A 15480-nucleotide genomic window follows, 5' to 3' on the forward strand; every position below is an offset into this window, starting at 1 on the left:
TTCAAGTAAAGAGTCTTATATAGCCTTTGAGAAGGAAGCATTATCTTCATTCATCCAGGTGAGGGCTAAGTGACTGGACTAACCTCACCAAGATTGCATGTCTCATTTCTTTAATATAAGCTCCATTCCAAGAAAATGTGGTATAACAATTTAGCACATATATTCTGAAGTGTTATACAATAATCTATCACACTATACAATAATACATTGCTGAGAAACAGCCACTCTACAGTGGAAAGCTATTTTTTTAAATGCCCATTAATTAGCACAGATCAAAAAGCATTATTTGATTTGCAAAACAGCAATGAATGAGCTTATCTTTTGCTGTCACATTTGATATTACTTTACATGACTAACAGAGCATCAGGTTGTAAATTACCTTGACAGCAGATATTTGGATTACACCAAACATGTCAGTTTAAATACAAGGCCAAAGGATGAAATGGGCTGCTTACCATTACTCTGGAAGTGTAAACTGATCCATAACAAGCACATCGGCTTTTTAGCAAATGGATATTGAGGTCATGAGTAAGTAGTTTCTTCAGCTCACAGTAATTAAGGTCTATGTGAAAACATTTTCCAGTTTCAACAGTCTCCAATTAGTATATTGGATTACCTGGAAGTCTTCAAAAGTTGTTTAAAATGGAATCTAGTCTCAAGCAGTAAGGCCATGAGGTGTGTTAAGTGGTTGTGGGCTTAATGAATTATCTTTATTTTGCTGAAAATTTTTTCAAGTTCAAAGCAGTTGCAAGTAATATCAAGAACTTTTCATTCTCACTACCCTGATTACAATTCAGCAAAGTCCAAATTAATTTCTTTCCTTGAAGAAACACAGTCTTACTTTGTATGCATCTTCTCTTGGACACAGCGAACACTGCCAACTAGACATTCTGTGTAATGTAACAAATTACTTGCCTGCATATCCAGGTGCACAGATACATGTAGCATTTAGGCCTTCACTGTCACAAGTGCCACCGTTCTGACAGTTGATGTTAAGACAAGGATCTTTGTACAATTCACAGTGCCTTCCTGAAAAAGTGAAATTAGTAATCGCCATTAACATGACCTACACTGACAGCAGGAAATCAGTACATGTGAAAACTTCATTTTACCTGCATGAGCACAGTGGAGTGCAGCCTCCAAACCTGTCCTATTAGGCAAATGCCATAAGATTAAAGCCATATATTTTATGGTGCTTAAATTTTTTACATACATGCCTCTGTTCTTCTCACACACTTAGGCTTTGGGATAAAAATGGTAGGGCAATTTCTGCTTACAAGAACTGCAGGAATGTCTATGAAAAAACAATGGTATAATAAAATGTAATCTGATCTGCTATCTAATATTCTTAAATAAAATGTGAACAACAATAGTCTTCAGTAGGATTGTTATGTAATAACTTATCTAATAATACACATAAGCATTCTGATATCTCTCACTGACTTTTGCAGGAAACTGAGTATAACAAACCAATAAAGAGAGAAATTAATTTGTTCAAATGTATAGCTAAAACTAAATAATTGGGTGGCTCAACTTCATGCTACTACCTTTGCTCTTTCATTTTCAGGTGTAGTCTATGTGAATTCAGTGGCTTCGCCTTGCAGAAGACAATGCAAGCCATATGTGTCATACAGAACATAAAGCACAAAAGACTCCCACCTGGAGATGGGGACAGAGGCTCTATTGCCATTGCTACACGCATCATTTTCTCTGGAGCTACTTTTCAGATAAAATCAGAAAAACAAATGTATGACTGACCTGATTGATGCATGAATGGCATTTCATACACAAAACTAAATGTACATATGTGACTAATGAGTGGTTGGTGGGACTTTGTTTATAATGTATCTAGTACAGTGAAATTAGTTTGCATTTAACATACCTGCTTAAATTAATCCATTAATGTAAGTTTTAAGTCTAAATCTAAGACTTAGTAGAATTCCTTGCTTGTGAAAGGATCCAAAATTACCACTTAGCTAAAATCTTAAATTGTCTCCCAAGTATTCCCATTATAATTTTTACAAGAATTTCAACAAACAGAAGAGCAGGACAGAAATTTAAATGCTTCCATGTGATAACATTTCTGAATCCTTACTGGCCTACAAACTGTAAAGATGCAGTCAACAGAAGCATAAACTCGTACTGTTTATTAAGTGTAAAAACTGCAGTGCAGCTTTTGCATCAGAAAAATGTTTCTAATCATGAGGTAGTGAATGACAGTGAAGGAATTGTGTTGCATATGGAAGTTACAGAAGCTGTAATGATAGAGGACAAGAATAGGTTAGACAAAGACATGCAAAAAGTAGACATGCATCTGGTCCTGCCGTATCCCTGTCTGACCTCTTTCATAAATACAGTTGTGTTCCACTGGAATTGGGTGTTTTGTGAATTTGTGTTTGGAGAGTATGAGACACAGAGCTATACAGATGTAAAATTAATAACAAAATAGTCTTTAGAGAAAAGAACATGAGAAAAAAATCAATAACAAAAAAGTAAGAAATCAGACATTTCAGACATGTGTACAAAAATTTATTTTATGAGTGAATGATTAAAAGGAATTAACTTAATTCTCTAGCATTCAACACTGCAGTTATGTACAGCAATGCAAGCTTACATGAATTATATTTTTTAATTCCTATTTAAAAAATTCTGTAAGTTAATTGTAATAATTAAAAAATATATAAAAGCAATTTATTTAAAATGTGTGTAGATTTACATATATATATATATATACACACATGTACTCACTCACTACAGACCTACTAAATTCATTTGCTCTGCCTTTTCAGCAGCAAAAAGGCAGAGCACTCTACTTTGAGCATCCTGCCGCTAAGTAGCAGAAGCCAGCAGAGCTAAAAGCACGCAGGTACATGCTGGCATGCACTTCAGTCCAGAGAAGTGATAACAGCTCTTGTCTGTTTGCCAGCCGGGAGGTATGGAGGCAGAAGGGGGCACTGTAGACTGGGGGGGTGGGCTGGTGATAGCAAAATTGAGGCCTCTAATGGCCCGTATATTATCTTGAGCTGAGTACCTCAGGTTTATTCATTAGTACCACTGAATACCTTAAGTGCTGGAATGAAGAAAGCTCAGTAATCGGAAAAAAACTGCTTATGGGACCAGATCCCCTGCTTTTATTTAAAGCAAAATATGCTGCACACAGAGTGCTTTTAGCTGCATGTACAGGTTAGATGAGAACAGAACATGAAGTCATACCATTATCATCAAGTGATCTTTAAACTACCATGAAAAGCTGAGGGTCATTTCCTCGCTAAGCCTCTAAAATTATTAATTCTGTATCTATTGTCAAACATCAGTGAATTCACCAACATGAAATACATATTTAGCCTCAAGCAGCTGTTAAGTGAGCATTACTTATCAACATAGATAAGGACTTATACACTTAATGAGAAAATGGGGTAATGTTCCTTAAAACAGTCATTGTATCTAAAAAATATATATATATTAACACTAGTACCATAGAAAATTACATTCAGTATGGTCTCTCAGCATGATTCAAAACACAATACACAAAAAGTATTGGTTTAGCCCTCCACAGAAGGACATATCACAATTGATATGTGCTACTCTGTGTAAAGCTGAAATCCACTGCAAGATAACAGACTTTGTATATCAAAACACGTAATTTTCTCCTCTATTTTATAGATTACTTGAGAAATGCCAGAGACCAATTCCACTTGGGTGTATCTAGGAATAGCTGTAGGTAACATGGGAAAGCAGTCATAATCCTACTACTGTCTCTTGGCTTTATGGTCTTCTAAATGAACAATCAACATAAAGCTTTCATTTTTACTCCTTTGTGCTAATCTGTTTCAAATACTAACATTTTATTACTGAGCTTTTTAATTCACTTCACTAGAGAAAATAAATAAAACTGGAATTTTGAAGGGCTTCCATGTAATCGATCCTAACAATAACTGATGAAAAAATGTATTTACCTGTTATGTTTTCCTTTAAAAACTCATAACTTTCTAACATATCTTAAAAACAGTAGAAAAAGCTGTACACATAAGAAGAACAGAGAGAAGCCATTTGTCCCCAGACAAGGACATGCATTCCTCATAGACCTGCTAAATCTGAACTACTCATTTGAATAAAGATTACAGGATCAGGATCTACATTGATGTTTCTTTCTGTTAATTTTAGATGTGGGATTCATTTCTGCTCAGTAAAGGATATTATATACCTCTGTCTGTAACGGAACCTACTATGAAAAAATACATAGAACAATCTGAAAAACAAGACACAAACCCCATCCTACCTTCATACTCAGCAAGGCACACACACTCATAGCTGTTGACAAGGTCTCTGCAGGTGGCTCCGTTCTGGCAGGGTGCAGAAAGACATTCGTTATATTCCTCTTCGCAGTAAAGGCCATGGTAACCTAAATCACATGAAGAGGAAATAAAACAAGCTATGAAACACTTCCTAGTAAAATTTAACAATTAGGCAGCTACAGACTGTAGGCAGATGCTTGCTGATTGAAATACACTGCACAGACAAGTACATGCTAAAATACTGATTTTTTGGACATCTCTCCAAGTGAAAATTACCAAAAAGAAAAAAGCCTGGAAGCACAATGTTCTGAGATAAGCCCCAGTTGTTGCCTCTGCACTAAACCACAGTGAGGCCATGAACATAGAGACTGGTGACCAAGGACACTAGAAACAATGAGAATACCCACTCTCTAATTGTAAAAAGGAATAGACTAATACAGACATATCGCCTGGCTTTCCTGGATCCTTGCATCAAAGCTGCTTTTCATCGAAGCGTAGATAATTGTATATCAGTAGATCGAATGATAACATATTTGAACTTTAATGCTGTAAAATGTCAAAACACTGTAGAAACTTAAGATACTTAATTTTTTGCATAGTCCTGAGCCATAGGCAGATACTATGGTCTGGTTATGCAGACATAGAAAGTAGGAACACAGGAAAGCTACAAGATCTGTTAATGGCCACTGAGTCATACGTACCATTAGGTTAAGAAATAAGGAGTTAATCCGCTTGACATAGCGCTTTTCTCATTATTTAGTCTGCCATACAATCATTAGTCTTAACAGTAGCTGAATGCTTCTAGACATAGTATATCAGGTCTAAGTAGTACTTACTCATATTAATAACAGCATTAATTAGTATAGCACAGCAGAGGAAATAAATGGCTGTAATACTAAAATGTGTTTGCCTGATAATATTGGTTATTTGGTATTAAATATGAAGAATCATAAGCCTTGTCAGTTTGAACAGTATTATATTTGATACCAAGAAGCTTAAATTCCTCCTCTACAGTACCAAGTATATAGGTCTGTTAATCAAAAGCTCCGTCTTTTTTATTGTTACTTTTTTCTTCTCTTTTTTTTCTTCTTTTTTTTTTAATCTTTCTTAAGGTATCTTTCCATCTTATCTTTGAACCTCCAGAAATAATGTCTAAATTTATAAGCAATTAATGCATCAACAATAAAAAAATAAAATAGATTGGTCTTACTGCTTAGTAAGTACAAATAATGCATTTAAATGCAACATGAACACTGCTTTCTTCCTGACATATAATCACAGAAGAATTGTAAAACTGCTAGTGTGTTTGACCAGTCAAAAGAGTACCAGGCAATTTGCTTGAGTCTTTCTAAGTAGTTGTTTCTCCCTCTTTGGGGATACAGAGTGTGCTTCATAATTAGCCCAATTAAATTCTGAACCTTCCCCTAAAGGCAATAGATTAAACAAAATACGTTCTTATCTTTTTGAAAGTAGAAATATTACAAATATTTCTACTAAACCATGCATCTTTCAAAATGTTTACCCCCTTCCTGGAAATTGCAGCAAACAACTGAGTGACCAGACTTTTGCACTTCCCACATCTCTTTAGCTGTCAGCTATGTGCTGTTATTACTTCCAAATCCTAGCATCAGACTTGGGACATCACACAGCTACCTCCCTCTCAAGCAAATCAAAGACCACACAGTTAACATCACCTGAATTGACTGGATAATTAAAACAAATTAGTGGTTTAGATGTTTAAGGAAATGGTTTGGCTTCATGGAACCACGACATCACCTCTTCTTTACACATCCATGGAAAGGTGAAGAAGGAAATTCTAGCCCATACTACTTTCCATAGGACAAAACCAGAGACACTTAGTACATAGTGGTTACTGTACACTCTTTCCTGTTGGGCTTTTATTTTATATTTGTGTGGTACTGAAAAAAAAAACCCAATAGGTTGGGAATTTATTTGTTTCAAACATCCCATCTCTATTTGTCAAATTTGCTCAATGTGCTTGAAATTTCATTCTGACAAAGTCTATATTACACATTTTAAAAGTTTCAAATATGCTTTCATATTAAAAACACAGGTTTGCAAAAACAGTCATACCGAGATATGTATGCTAACAGTAGATAAAGACATTTGTTCCACCCATAACATGGATTAATTTTAGTTAAATCTGCTAAACATTTAACCTTGTTGACTCATCATAGCCAATTTTGCCCTTTACCTCCTGCTATTGTGATATAATGCACTTAATATGTACTGTAATCTGTAGTATAGTACCATACATTGGAACAGTTTCTATATACTTTTAAAAATCTTAATTTACTCATTGCATATAGCTATAAAATCAATAGATAAATGAGCATACAATGAAGGAAGATGCAATGGGCATGAATAAAGATGCCAAGGAAAAGGCCTGTAACACAGATGTAGATTCTGCAGTGTGATTCTACTGCTTCAGACAATCTCCAGTTAGTAGCAAAACTTATAGAAATTAAATTAGGATATCTTACATGAAAAAGAACCAAAGTGAGGGGCAGATACTCAGTAGTAATCTATATTCACTTTTCTGGTCTAAATTTCCCCCAGAATTCTCACAGAACCATTGGAAATACAACAAATGTAACCTCCACTCACCATTTTCTTCCCCCTTCCCCTCCATTATGTATAATTCAAAATAAAACTGTATGAAAACACATGTTAGTATTGCACAAGATGCATATGCACTTTTACCCATTTGATTCTCCACAAAATTGTCTTTTTATATGAAATAGTTGAATGTAGCTTATTAGGAAACACCTCTGAACCACTTTCTCTAAAGCTGTTAGCCAGGCAATATGGAATTAATTATGCTAAACGTTATGGGTATTCTTATTAGCCTATGATGAAGTTTATCTAGCTTATGATGAAGGGACTTATCCTTATGTAGTGACAGCTGTAGCCAACATACAAAATCAGAAAACTTAAAACATACGGGAATTCCCTGTGGTGAACACAGATGTAATTAGATATTTTCAGAAGAAAAGTTTTCCACTTCTCACCTTTCAAAGGGAAGAGAAGGAACTGTGTGACTGAACAGTTGTCTGGTTTCCAAAATCAATATCAGCTACAGTATAACCTCCTTAGGATTAGGACAGCCCGCGCTACCACGCACTGCACACAGTGAGCGAAAGATACTCCCTCTCTCCACGAGAGGGCAGATCTCGCCCACACACGATTTCACCCTCGTCGTCCTCACCCTGATGCCAGAAGCATCCTTCTGCTGTAACTGCTGTGATGGAGAAAGTTCTACTGTGTGAGCAGGCGCCAGAGGCAAAGGCGTGTTTCTTTTCATGGAGCTGAGACGCACCGGATCATTCCTAACAACCATTTCTTTTTGTATTTCTGCTTTTGAATTGTATTGATATATAAACCATGTATTATACTGGATTCACACATTTATATTTAAAAAGACTATATAAATAATGTCCTTATTTTTGTTAAAGGTTTTAGATGGTAACAGGAGAATTCTTCATAGATAACTTCAAAATAACACATTCTAGTATAGAACCTTCCTCTCTTTCTAGTAACATTATGATTCTGCTTCTTTTATGTCCACAAGCAATGTCAAATAGAGCTGTCTGCATTTTTTGCAGTGCATAACATTTCTGTGGATGTATTTATAAAAAAAGAAATAATACCTACATTAACAGCACTTCTGTCTTGGGTTCCTGCTGCTGTGTCCTAAGCAGGGAAAAAAAAAAAAAAAATAAAAAAAAAAAATCCCATCTGGTCATTGCAGCTTCAAAAAGCTTCAACTGATATTAACAGACATTTTGCTCTCCAGGTCACTAGAAATTGGATGTCTTCAAAATCAGCACCTTCATGAACTGAAGCAGAACTTGGCAGTAATGCTCCTATTCTGATGTGCTTTCTTCAGAGGCTGGGAAATGGACACGGAACCTAAACAAAAAATCCTTAAGATAAAAGATGTCCCTATGTTACCTCTTCTCCCTCTACATGACAGTCCCTCTCCTGCTGGTCTTTACAAAGCAGAAGCAGATCTGTTGCCACAGTCCTCTGGATTCCTAAATCCTTATTTCTGTTTCTTAAGAAACAGGGAGACTGCCCTGAAGAGACCAGGACATTTGCCTGATGCTGCCTGGCATGGTCCTCAGACAGCATGCAGAGGCGCAGTGCCTTTGTATGTGGCCATGTTAAAAACTGAAATGGGAGAAAATGTGAAAGGAATTTATAATCTGTGTCATAAAGGCTGATGAGGAGAAGCTATGGATTTTGTCAAAGCCTTCAAGAACAGTTGACAGAGCAAAACATACAGCAGTCCAACTTCCTGAGAGTATCTGCATTATCAGATTAACAAAAGAGAAAAGGAGAAGCTTACTCTTCCCTTTATAAATCAATAAAGATCAAAGTTGAAAGCTTTCAAGGTTTTCTTAGACATCACCTCCTCAGCAGTGATACTCTGGCTTATACACACTTAACACCAGAAAATCAAGGCAGCAAGGAAAAAAATCCCTCTTTATGGGGATGAAATTCAGCGCAAGAGAACTCTATTTTGAACATCAGTTCATATATATGGCCACTCACTAACAGAGAATTGCATGTTACAAAGTCAAGAAATGTGTTCACTTAAACTCTGCTTATATGGCAATTACATAAAAGAAAGAGAGAAGAGTTGCCCCAGATGGCAGGAAGGTAGGAAGGAATGTTTACCAGCCATGTCCAGATTGCATGGAGGGTTGTTTCAATGTAGAAGTGGAAACAAGATAAGGAAACAGAAACAATAAAGGGCTCACAGACAGTCTTGCACTGGAATTAACCTAAAGTTGCTTCCGCCAGAGCTTGCATTCCTGCCCCAGTTCCAAACTGTGGGAAAGGAAAACACAGAGAAAAAAAAGGCTACTGCTGGAGAAAAAAGGTGCACCTGCCCTGCAAAGGCACCAAGACAGATCTATGCTCCTATTACCATCTATTAAGCTGCATAAACCAAAGAATCTCCATAGCAGTACTTCTCAAGTTGGCACCATTCTTAATACCTTGTGGATTTTTTTCTGACACTCCTTGGGTTTTTTGTTTGTTAGCTTTTTATTTTCCCCAAAATGTTCTCTATGTGTTCTCATATATATTTTGAAAGTTGAGGGCAGGTGTTAAATGTCTGTACATGTGTACTGCCATTTCAAACTCCATACCCCTATGTCTTTAAGAAAGCCAAATGCAAAACTTTTCTGTCACATTTAGTTATTTCAGGACATATTTCTTTGCTTTTGGCCAGATAAAATTAAAAACAATATATTAGATATGTGCATTTGAAATTGATAACAGCCGCTCTATTAAAATAATGGAGTATAAAGAAAAAAGGCTTAAAGAGGAAAGGTTTAAGAGAAGGAAGACACCTCATTGGGATTCAGGGACTAAAGAAACAGACACAGTGGAGTCTCACCGGTTTCATAATCTAGGTTTGAGATGAGAAATCCAGCAAATGAGCACAAGAATTTTTATCAGGATAAGTTCTTTAACATGGAGTAAGCACAAAAATACATGATACAAACTATGCATCTCTTTGCTACCCATAAAGGGCCAGGTGATAATTGGGGTGTGGAAGAATACAACTGAAGACATAAAGTTTCATGTGCAATTTAAAAATTACACATATAATACAAAAGTAGGTATTTAAGTATAAGGTAGTAAGTATATTCAGCTTGGAAATAACTTACATATTTCCTCACCATGCTGGAAATAGGAACATTCAGAAGTATTAGACTACTTTCCAAGTTAACTTATACAAATTAGCTTTTCTATACAAGCTGATAATGCAGGTTACCTATAACTATGCCCACAGTGAAAGCCAACACATGAAAAAAGAACAGTAGTAAATGTCTGCTTGCGTTTGTTCTGCAAATTGTGCATATATGCAAGTTTAACTACTATCATTTATCATTCTTCAAATCTTAAAACTGGCCAAAAAAACATAGTAACCAAACTGCCTACTGAACAAGGAAATTTTCATAGTCCTTAGGCTAATTTGAACTCTTTAAAATTCATCTTTTAATTTTTGAGGCAGAAGTAACACAGACAAAAATCTAGCTGACACTCTGCCGGCTGGTAGAAACAATGCATAAAGGAAGGATGGCATTAAGGTCACATATATGAACAAAACACTGCAGCACTTTGCTTCTCTAATAAGAAATTATATCCTCTGTGAAATACCTAAAAAACCCCGAAAAGAAAAAAATCAAAAAAACCCAACAACCAAACCATTATGGCATCTTAGAGGTGAACACAAAAATAAATGTCAGGTTCTAAAGTTTTTAAAACATTATGTTTCAGATATATCATATAACCAAGTTAGAAGAACGTTCTAAAACATCATTTTATGAACTTACCATTAATATAGCTCAAAACCAAATAGGAATTCAGTGACATGTCTGAAAGTGAAAGACTCCTGTACAAAGAAGTCAGTAGTCTAGGAGCTCGCCCACCAATGCTGAGCGCCTGCAAGCCAGAAAGCTGCAGGGTCAAGAGGCAGACATAATTTCTTTCCTCCTTATGTATAGTAATATCTTTCTGTAGTTCAGTAAGTTTGTTATTAACCCATTAACCTTTGATAATGCTACTAAACTGCAAAAAAAAATTATTCATCCACTTTACATGTAACAGAGGCCGTCAAATTCTCTGCAGGAAAAACTGTAAATAGAATTTATCTTTTTAATATACCCATATGTAACTCACTTTATCAAATTGCTTTTTGATAGCGATACTAGGAATCCCCAAGTTTAATTTCTCTTGTCCACATTACACACAATAAAACAACACTTGCAAAGTGTGTGTTATGATGCATCCTAAATGCTGATCTACACAGAAGCTGACTCTCGGTTATCTACTATCCCTTTAATTCAAGGAAATCTCTGAAGATAATTGGTCCAAATCCTGCTGGTATAACTTGAAAAAACTGAAAACAACCATAATGGTATGTTCATAACAATTAAAAGGCATAGAAGAATAAACAAACTATTCTGACTGGCCCTATCTTGCTAACACTTAGGTTCAGTTCTTTAACAATATTTTGAAATGTTATCCAAGATTTTAAGTTATTGCAGGTTAATGACAAGCTCACACAATTTGGCTTTTTGTTTCATCTCTATATGAAACAAGTAATGATATATGTAGAGGGAATTCTTTCTGAAACAAATTGTCATTCTTGAAAGTGAAGTTTACAGCAGTCTACAAAAGGTTTGGAAAGAAATAAAATATATATACATATATATTTCCCATTAAACTTCACATGGAGCAACACAAAAAAGTTCAACTACAGTTGTGTTATATATGGTCTTGGATGCAACTTCTACAGCATCTCATCTGGCTAGCTTTTAAACGCACAAATATTATTTCAATAACAGCAAGTTTCCATAACATGAGTGGTCTGTGACTTCTTTTAAATCCTGAGAGACATAGAATTAGTTTGAACAAAATATATTAACAACTTACAATCAGTCTTGGGTGAAAAATTTTAGAAAAAAAAACTAACCAACATTTATTTGTCCAAGAATATTTAACTAGCTCATTTTGTTTGATTGTTTGTTTGTTTGAACCAGAGGCAAAGAACAGGGTGAAGAAGATAAAAACTTTCCTGGTTTACTTGGAAAAAGAAATGCCTAGATTTTCCTACCCTGGATGACTTGGGAAAGGGCACTGGTGCTGAACAGGTCCAAATACTCCAGATAGAAAATCAAATCCCTTTTTATAACAGAAAGTAGGAAAAAAAAATTCTTGCACTAATTGGGAAATCCAGGTTTCTGATGACTTGAATTATCTTCCTGTCCCAAGGTAGAGTATCTGTTCTTGTGTTTTGATTTCTACAATTCAATTCATTTAAATTGTGGCAAATCTTCTCACAACTTTGCAAGAGTACACAGGCACAGTCCTGGTAGTCTTAAAAATGTGCTTCTTCAGTCCCTGTATTTTTTTCAGTCAACTGTTGTTGCATTCATATATTAAAAAACACTTAAATATTAAAACATTGACACACTTTGATCACTTTCCTTGGTGTCCAGAGTGAGGCAGCTCCTCATCTCAGTAGTTCCTCCACCCTCTGTAGAGATTTTTCTTGGCTATGCCTTAACTGCTTGTACCATTCAACAGCTAGAAAAATAGCAGTTTTCTGATAGGAATACAAACCAGTTACCAAAATAATTGCTATCCAATGAATGAATGGGTTGATATTATCAATTCACTTTCATAGCCCTACCCACTGACTTCTTTTTTTCTCCATCTTTATGAATGTTTTTTATACTTCAAACATTTTTTTCCTGTTTACTCCCTTTGCTATTTAGTCCTTCTAGCAGCTGCATGAGGAGAATAATACCAAAAATGAAGAGGAAAACATTAAACTATTAAATTCTCAGTTCTAAAAATGAATTTAGGAAAACAGCACCTGGCAATTTCAACTACCTACAATCAAAAAGATATTTGGTCAGACATAGAACTTATCAATTGATGAATTCTAGTTTGTGCTCTCAATAAGACAGGGTTTGCTAGCTCTATTTAAATATGACTACATCTGTTGCTCTTCATCTCAATACCAATTGTTTTCTCTAAGGATTTCTCTATTATGCAAATGATCAGCAAAACATTTAAACACTTCAAAAAGAAAGACTGAAAATTTGTAATAAAAGAATTATCATCTTCACCTCCTGAAATATATAAAACTAAACACATGTTAGGAAATACTCTTCTGCATTACATAATGACATTCTTCTGTTCAAATGAAAACTGTCCACACCATTCACAGAAACATCTGGACTGAAAACATTTGAGGTCATTTAACCATCAGGACCTATCTTGCCACAAAAATCTACCTACCCGCTGGTTTCCAAAAGTCACAACCAGAAGAACTGAGGATGCTTCCTAAAACACTCCATAAAATGGAGGCTTTTGTTGTTGTTGTTGTTGTTAAATAAGTGAATACATTTCAAAGGTTAAAGCTCTTACATGAGTTTCTTATCATCCTGTAGGTCTAAATTCACTTCTGCTAGACAACAAACAAATTATGAGATAACACTACTATGTATTGTCTCCATTTCACCTTTGTAATTTTCTCCTTTATAAAAAAGTAACTTAATTATAAATCTGTCAAATCCAAACTATAAATTTCCATTGGCTTCTGTTCACTTGTGAGTACCTCTCCAAAACCAATTTCTAATGGTCCTTTTTATGTCTCTAAATAGCAGTGATTAATTCTGACACCTTTTAAAGATGCTGCATTAATATATTTCATTACAAACTCCCCAAATCCATAAATACCTGCAAATATGAGATTGGTAGGGTACCTGCACATACTGATAACTGAGAACAAGGGAAAAGAGCTGAAAAATTGTGGCTGGTTTCCCACAAGACAAGGCAAAGCAGCAGAGAAAAGGTATTCCTCTGAAAGGAACTTTGTAAGAGCATGCATGTCAGAGCATTATGTATATATAGAGCTACCAACTATCCAATCCCACTCTTTATTTTATTCCTGGTAAACTGGGAATTTATTTTCCTCTGAACCTCTGCAGTTTTCAAGTTTACAGCTTAAAAAAAAAAAAAACCCCAAAAAAAAAGTGCCAAAATGATTACAATTATTCATATGAAAACAAATATCATTGGTTTTCATTCTGTAAGTGCTTAAGCAGTAGTAGATATGCGGCACATGGTATCATTCATTTTAACTGCTACTTAACCTATTAATTATCATTTCTAAAATGCATAAAGGAAGCTATAAGTATTCCAATATTCTGTTAATTTGGTACAATTAAGAAAAAATCCCAAGAGCTAAGCAAAATGCAACCCAGACGCTATGCACCTAATGTTAGGGTATATTGTCAAACAGTTACTAGCTGAATCTAACTATACTCATCTATATATTGAACCTGTACTAGCTATACACATCTAAGCTTTATCACTGAAACTTCTGAAGAGAGATAATTTATGTAAACACAGACGGCAGAACTGAACCGTTTGTGGTAGCCAATTTTTTTCCTTTTCTACCTTTGTCCAACTACGTCATTTCCATTCCTTCCACAATGATCAGTGTCACATTTTCCCTGTGATGTGGAAACCATATTTGTAATTACCAATGACACTGATACCTCACTTTAAAAAAGATTTATCCTCTAGACTGTAGTTTTATAACTGTAGATATCAACTAAGCCATATGGATCTCAGTGGGTATTTTCAGTGCTCAGTCTGCAATTTTTAATTTTCCAAATGGAATATGTAGATTTCTAACATTGTTTTAAACAGACAGAACATCTGCTCAATGTATTTTATACACTGAAAAGAAAAAAGTAATTTTAAACTATATATGGAATATGCATTTAAAAATACTAGAAGTTTACAAAACAGATAACTCTTTGGTACAAACCAGGGATACAGAGGCATCTATAGCTGGTTCCAACACTACGACAAATGCCATGTGCACAAGGATTCAGAGCACAGAAGTCAATAAGCTGAGCACATGTAGGTCCTGTAAATCCAGGACTACAACTGCAGGAGAAGGCAAGTCTGTCTGCATAACAGGTTCCATTGTTCTGGCACGGAGATGATGCACAAGGGTCTATTTTTTCTTCACATGAGCTTCCTAAAAATCCTAAAAGAAATAAATGTTTTTTATAAGTAAGTATTCTGCTATGCATACAATTTTAATAACCAAAGCAAGTTAAAAGTCTTTGATATTTGATATAGCTATATTTCTATTTTTTAGTGCTGTGAAATTACAAAATTACATACTTCCTATATATATATTAAACTCTAATTTTACCCATTAACATGGTATGATAAAATACCATTTTATCCATTTATACCATTAACACAGTATGATAAAATGCTTCAGGTAGAATCATACTATCATATGATTAAGGCAGTGGATTGCAAAGGTTGAATCAGACAGTGTTTATCCACTTTACAAAGTACATCTGGCTAGAAAAGCAGAAGAGATTTTCTAAAGATCAGGAATAGGCTAGACTAGAAAAAAAAAGAAAAGCCAAAACTGACCTTTTTTTTTCATTACTGTTAAAGTGTATGTTAAGAATAACAACCTCCAGAACAGCACATGAATTTACTTGAGCTTCAATAACTTTGAAGAGTACCTTTTACCAGAACATCCTTCTCATTAGCAGGAGAGACAATGATTTATTGAAGCAAAAGCATGCAAAAATTA

At 35.0% G+C, this 15480-nt stretch overlaps 1 protein-coding gene across 1 annotated transcript in view; it reads right to left on the bottom strand.

The window, feature by feature from the left end:
- Positions 1-15480, bottom strand: part of DNER (delta/notch like EGF repeat containing) — a 128926-nt gene that overhangs the window by 12645 nt on the left and 100801 nt on the right. The window contains exons 8-10 of the mRNA XM_005147040.2: positions 14686-14910; positions 4280-4402; positions 916-1029 (exon numbers count right to left, since the gene is read on the bottom strand). Coding sequence (XP_005147097.1) covers positions 916-1029; positions 4280-4402; positions 14686-14910 — 462 coding nt within the window. The remainder of the gene's footprint in view (positions 1-915; positions 1030-4279; positions 4403-14685; positions 14911-15480) is intronic.

Source organism: Melopsittacus undulatus, chromosome 6, assembly GCF_012275295.1.
Source record: "Melopsittacus undulatus isolate bMelUnd1 chromosome 6, bMelUnd1.mat.Z, whole genome shotgun sequence".
In the NCBI taxonomy this organism is placed as follows: Eukaryota; Metazoa; Chordata; class Aves; order Psittaciformes; family Psittaculidae; genus Melopsittacus; species Melopsittacus undulatus.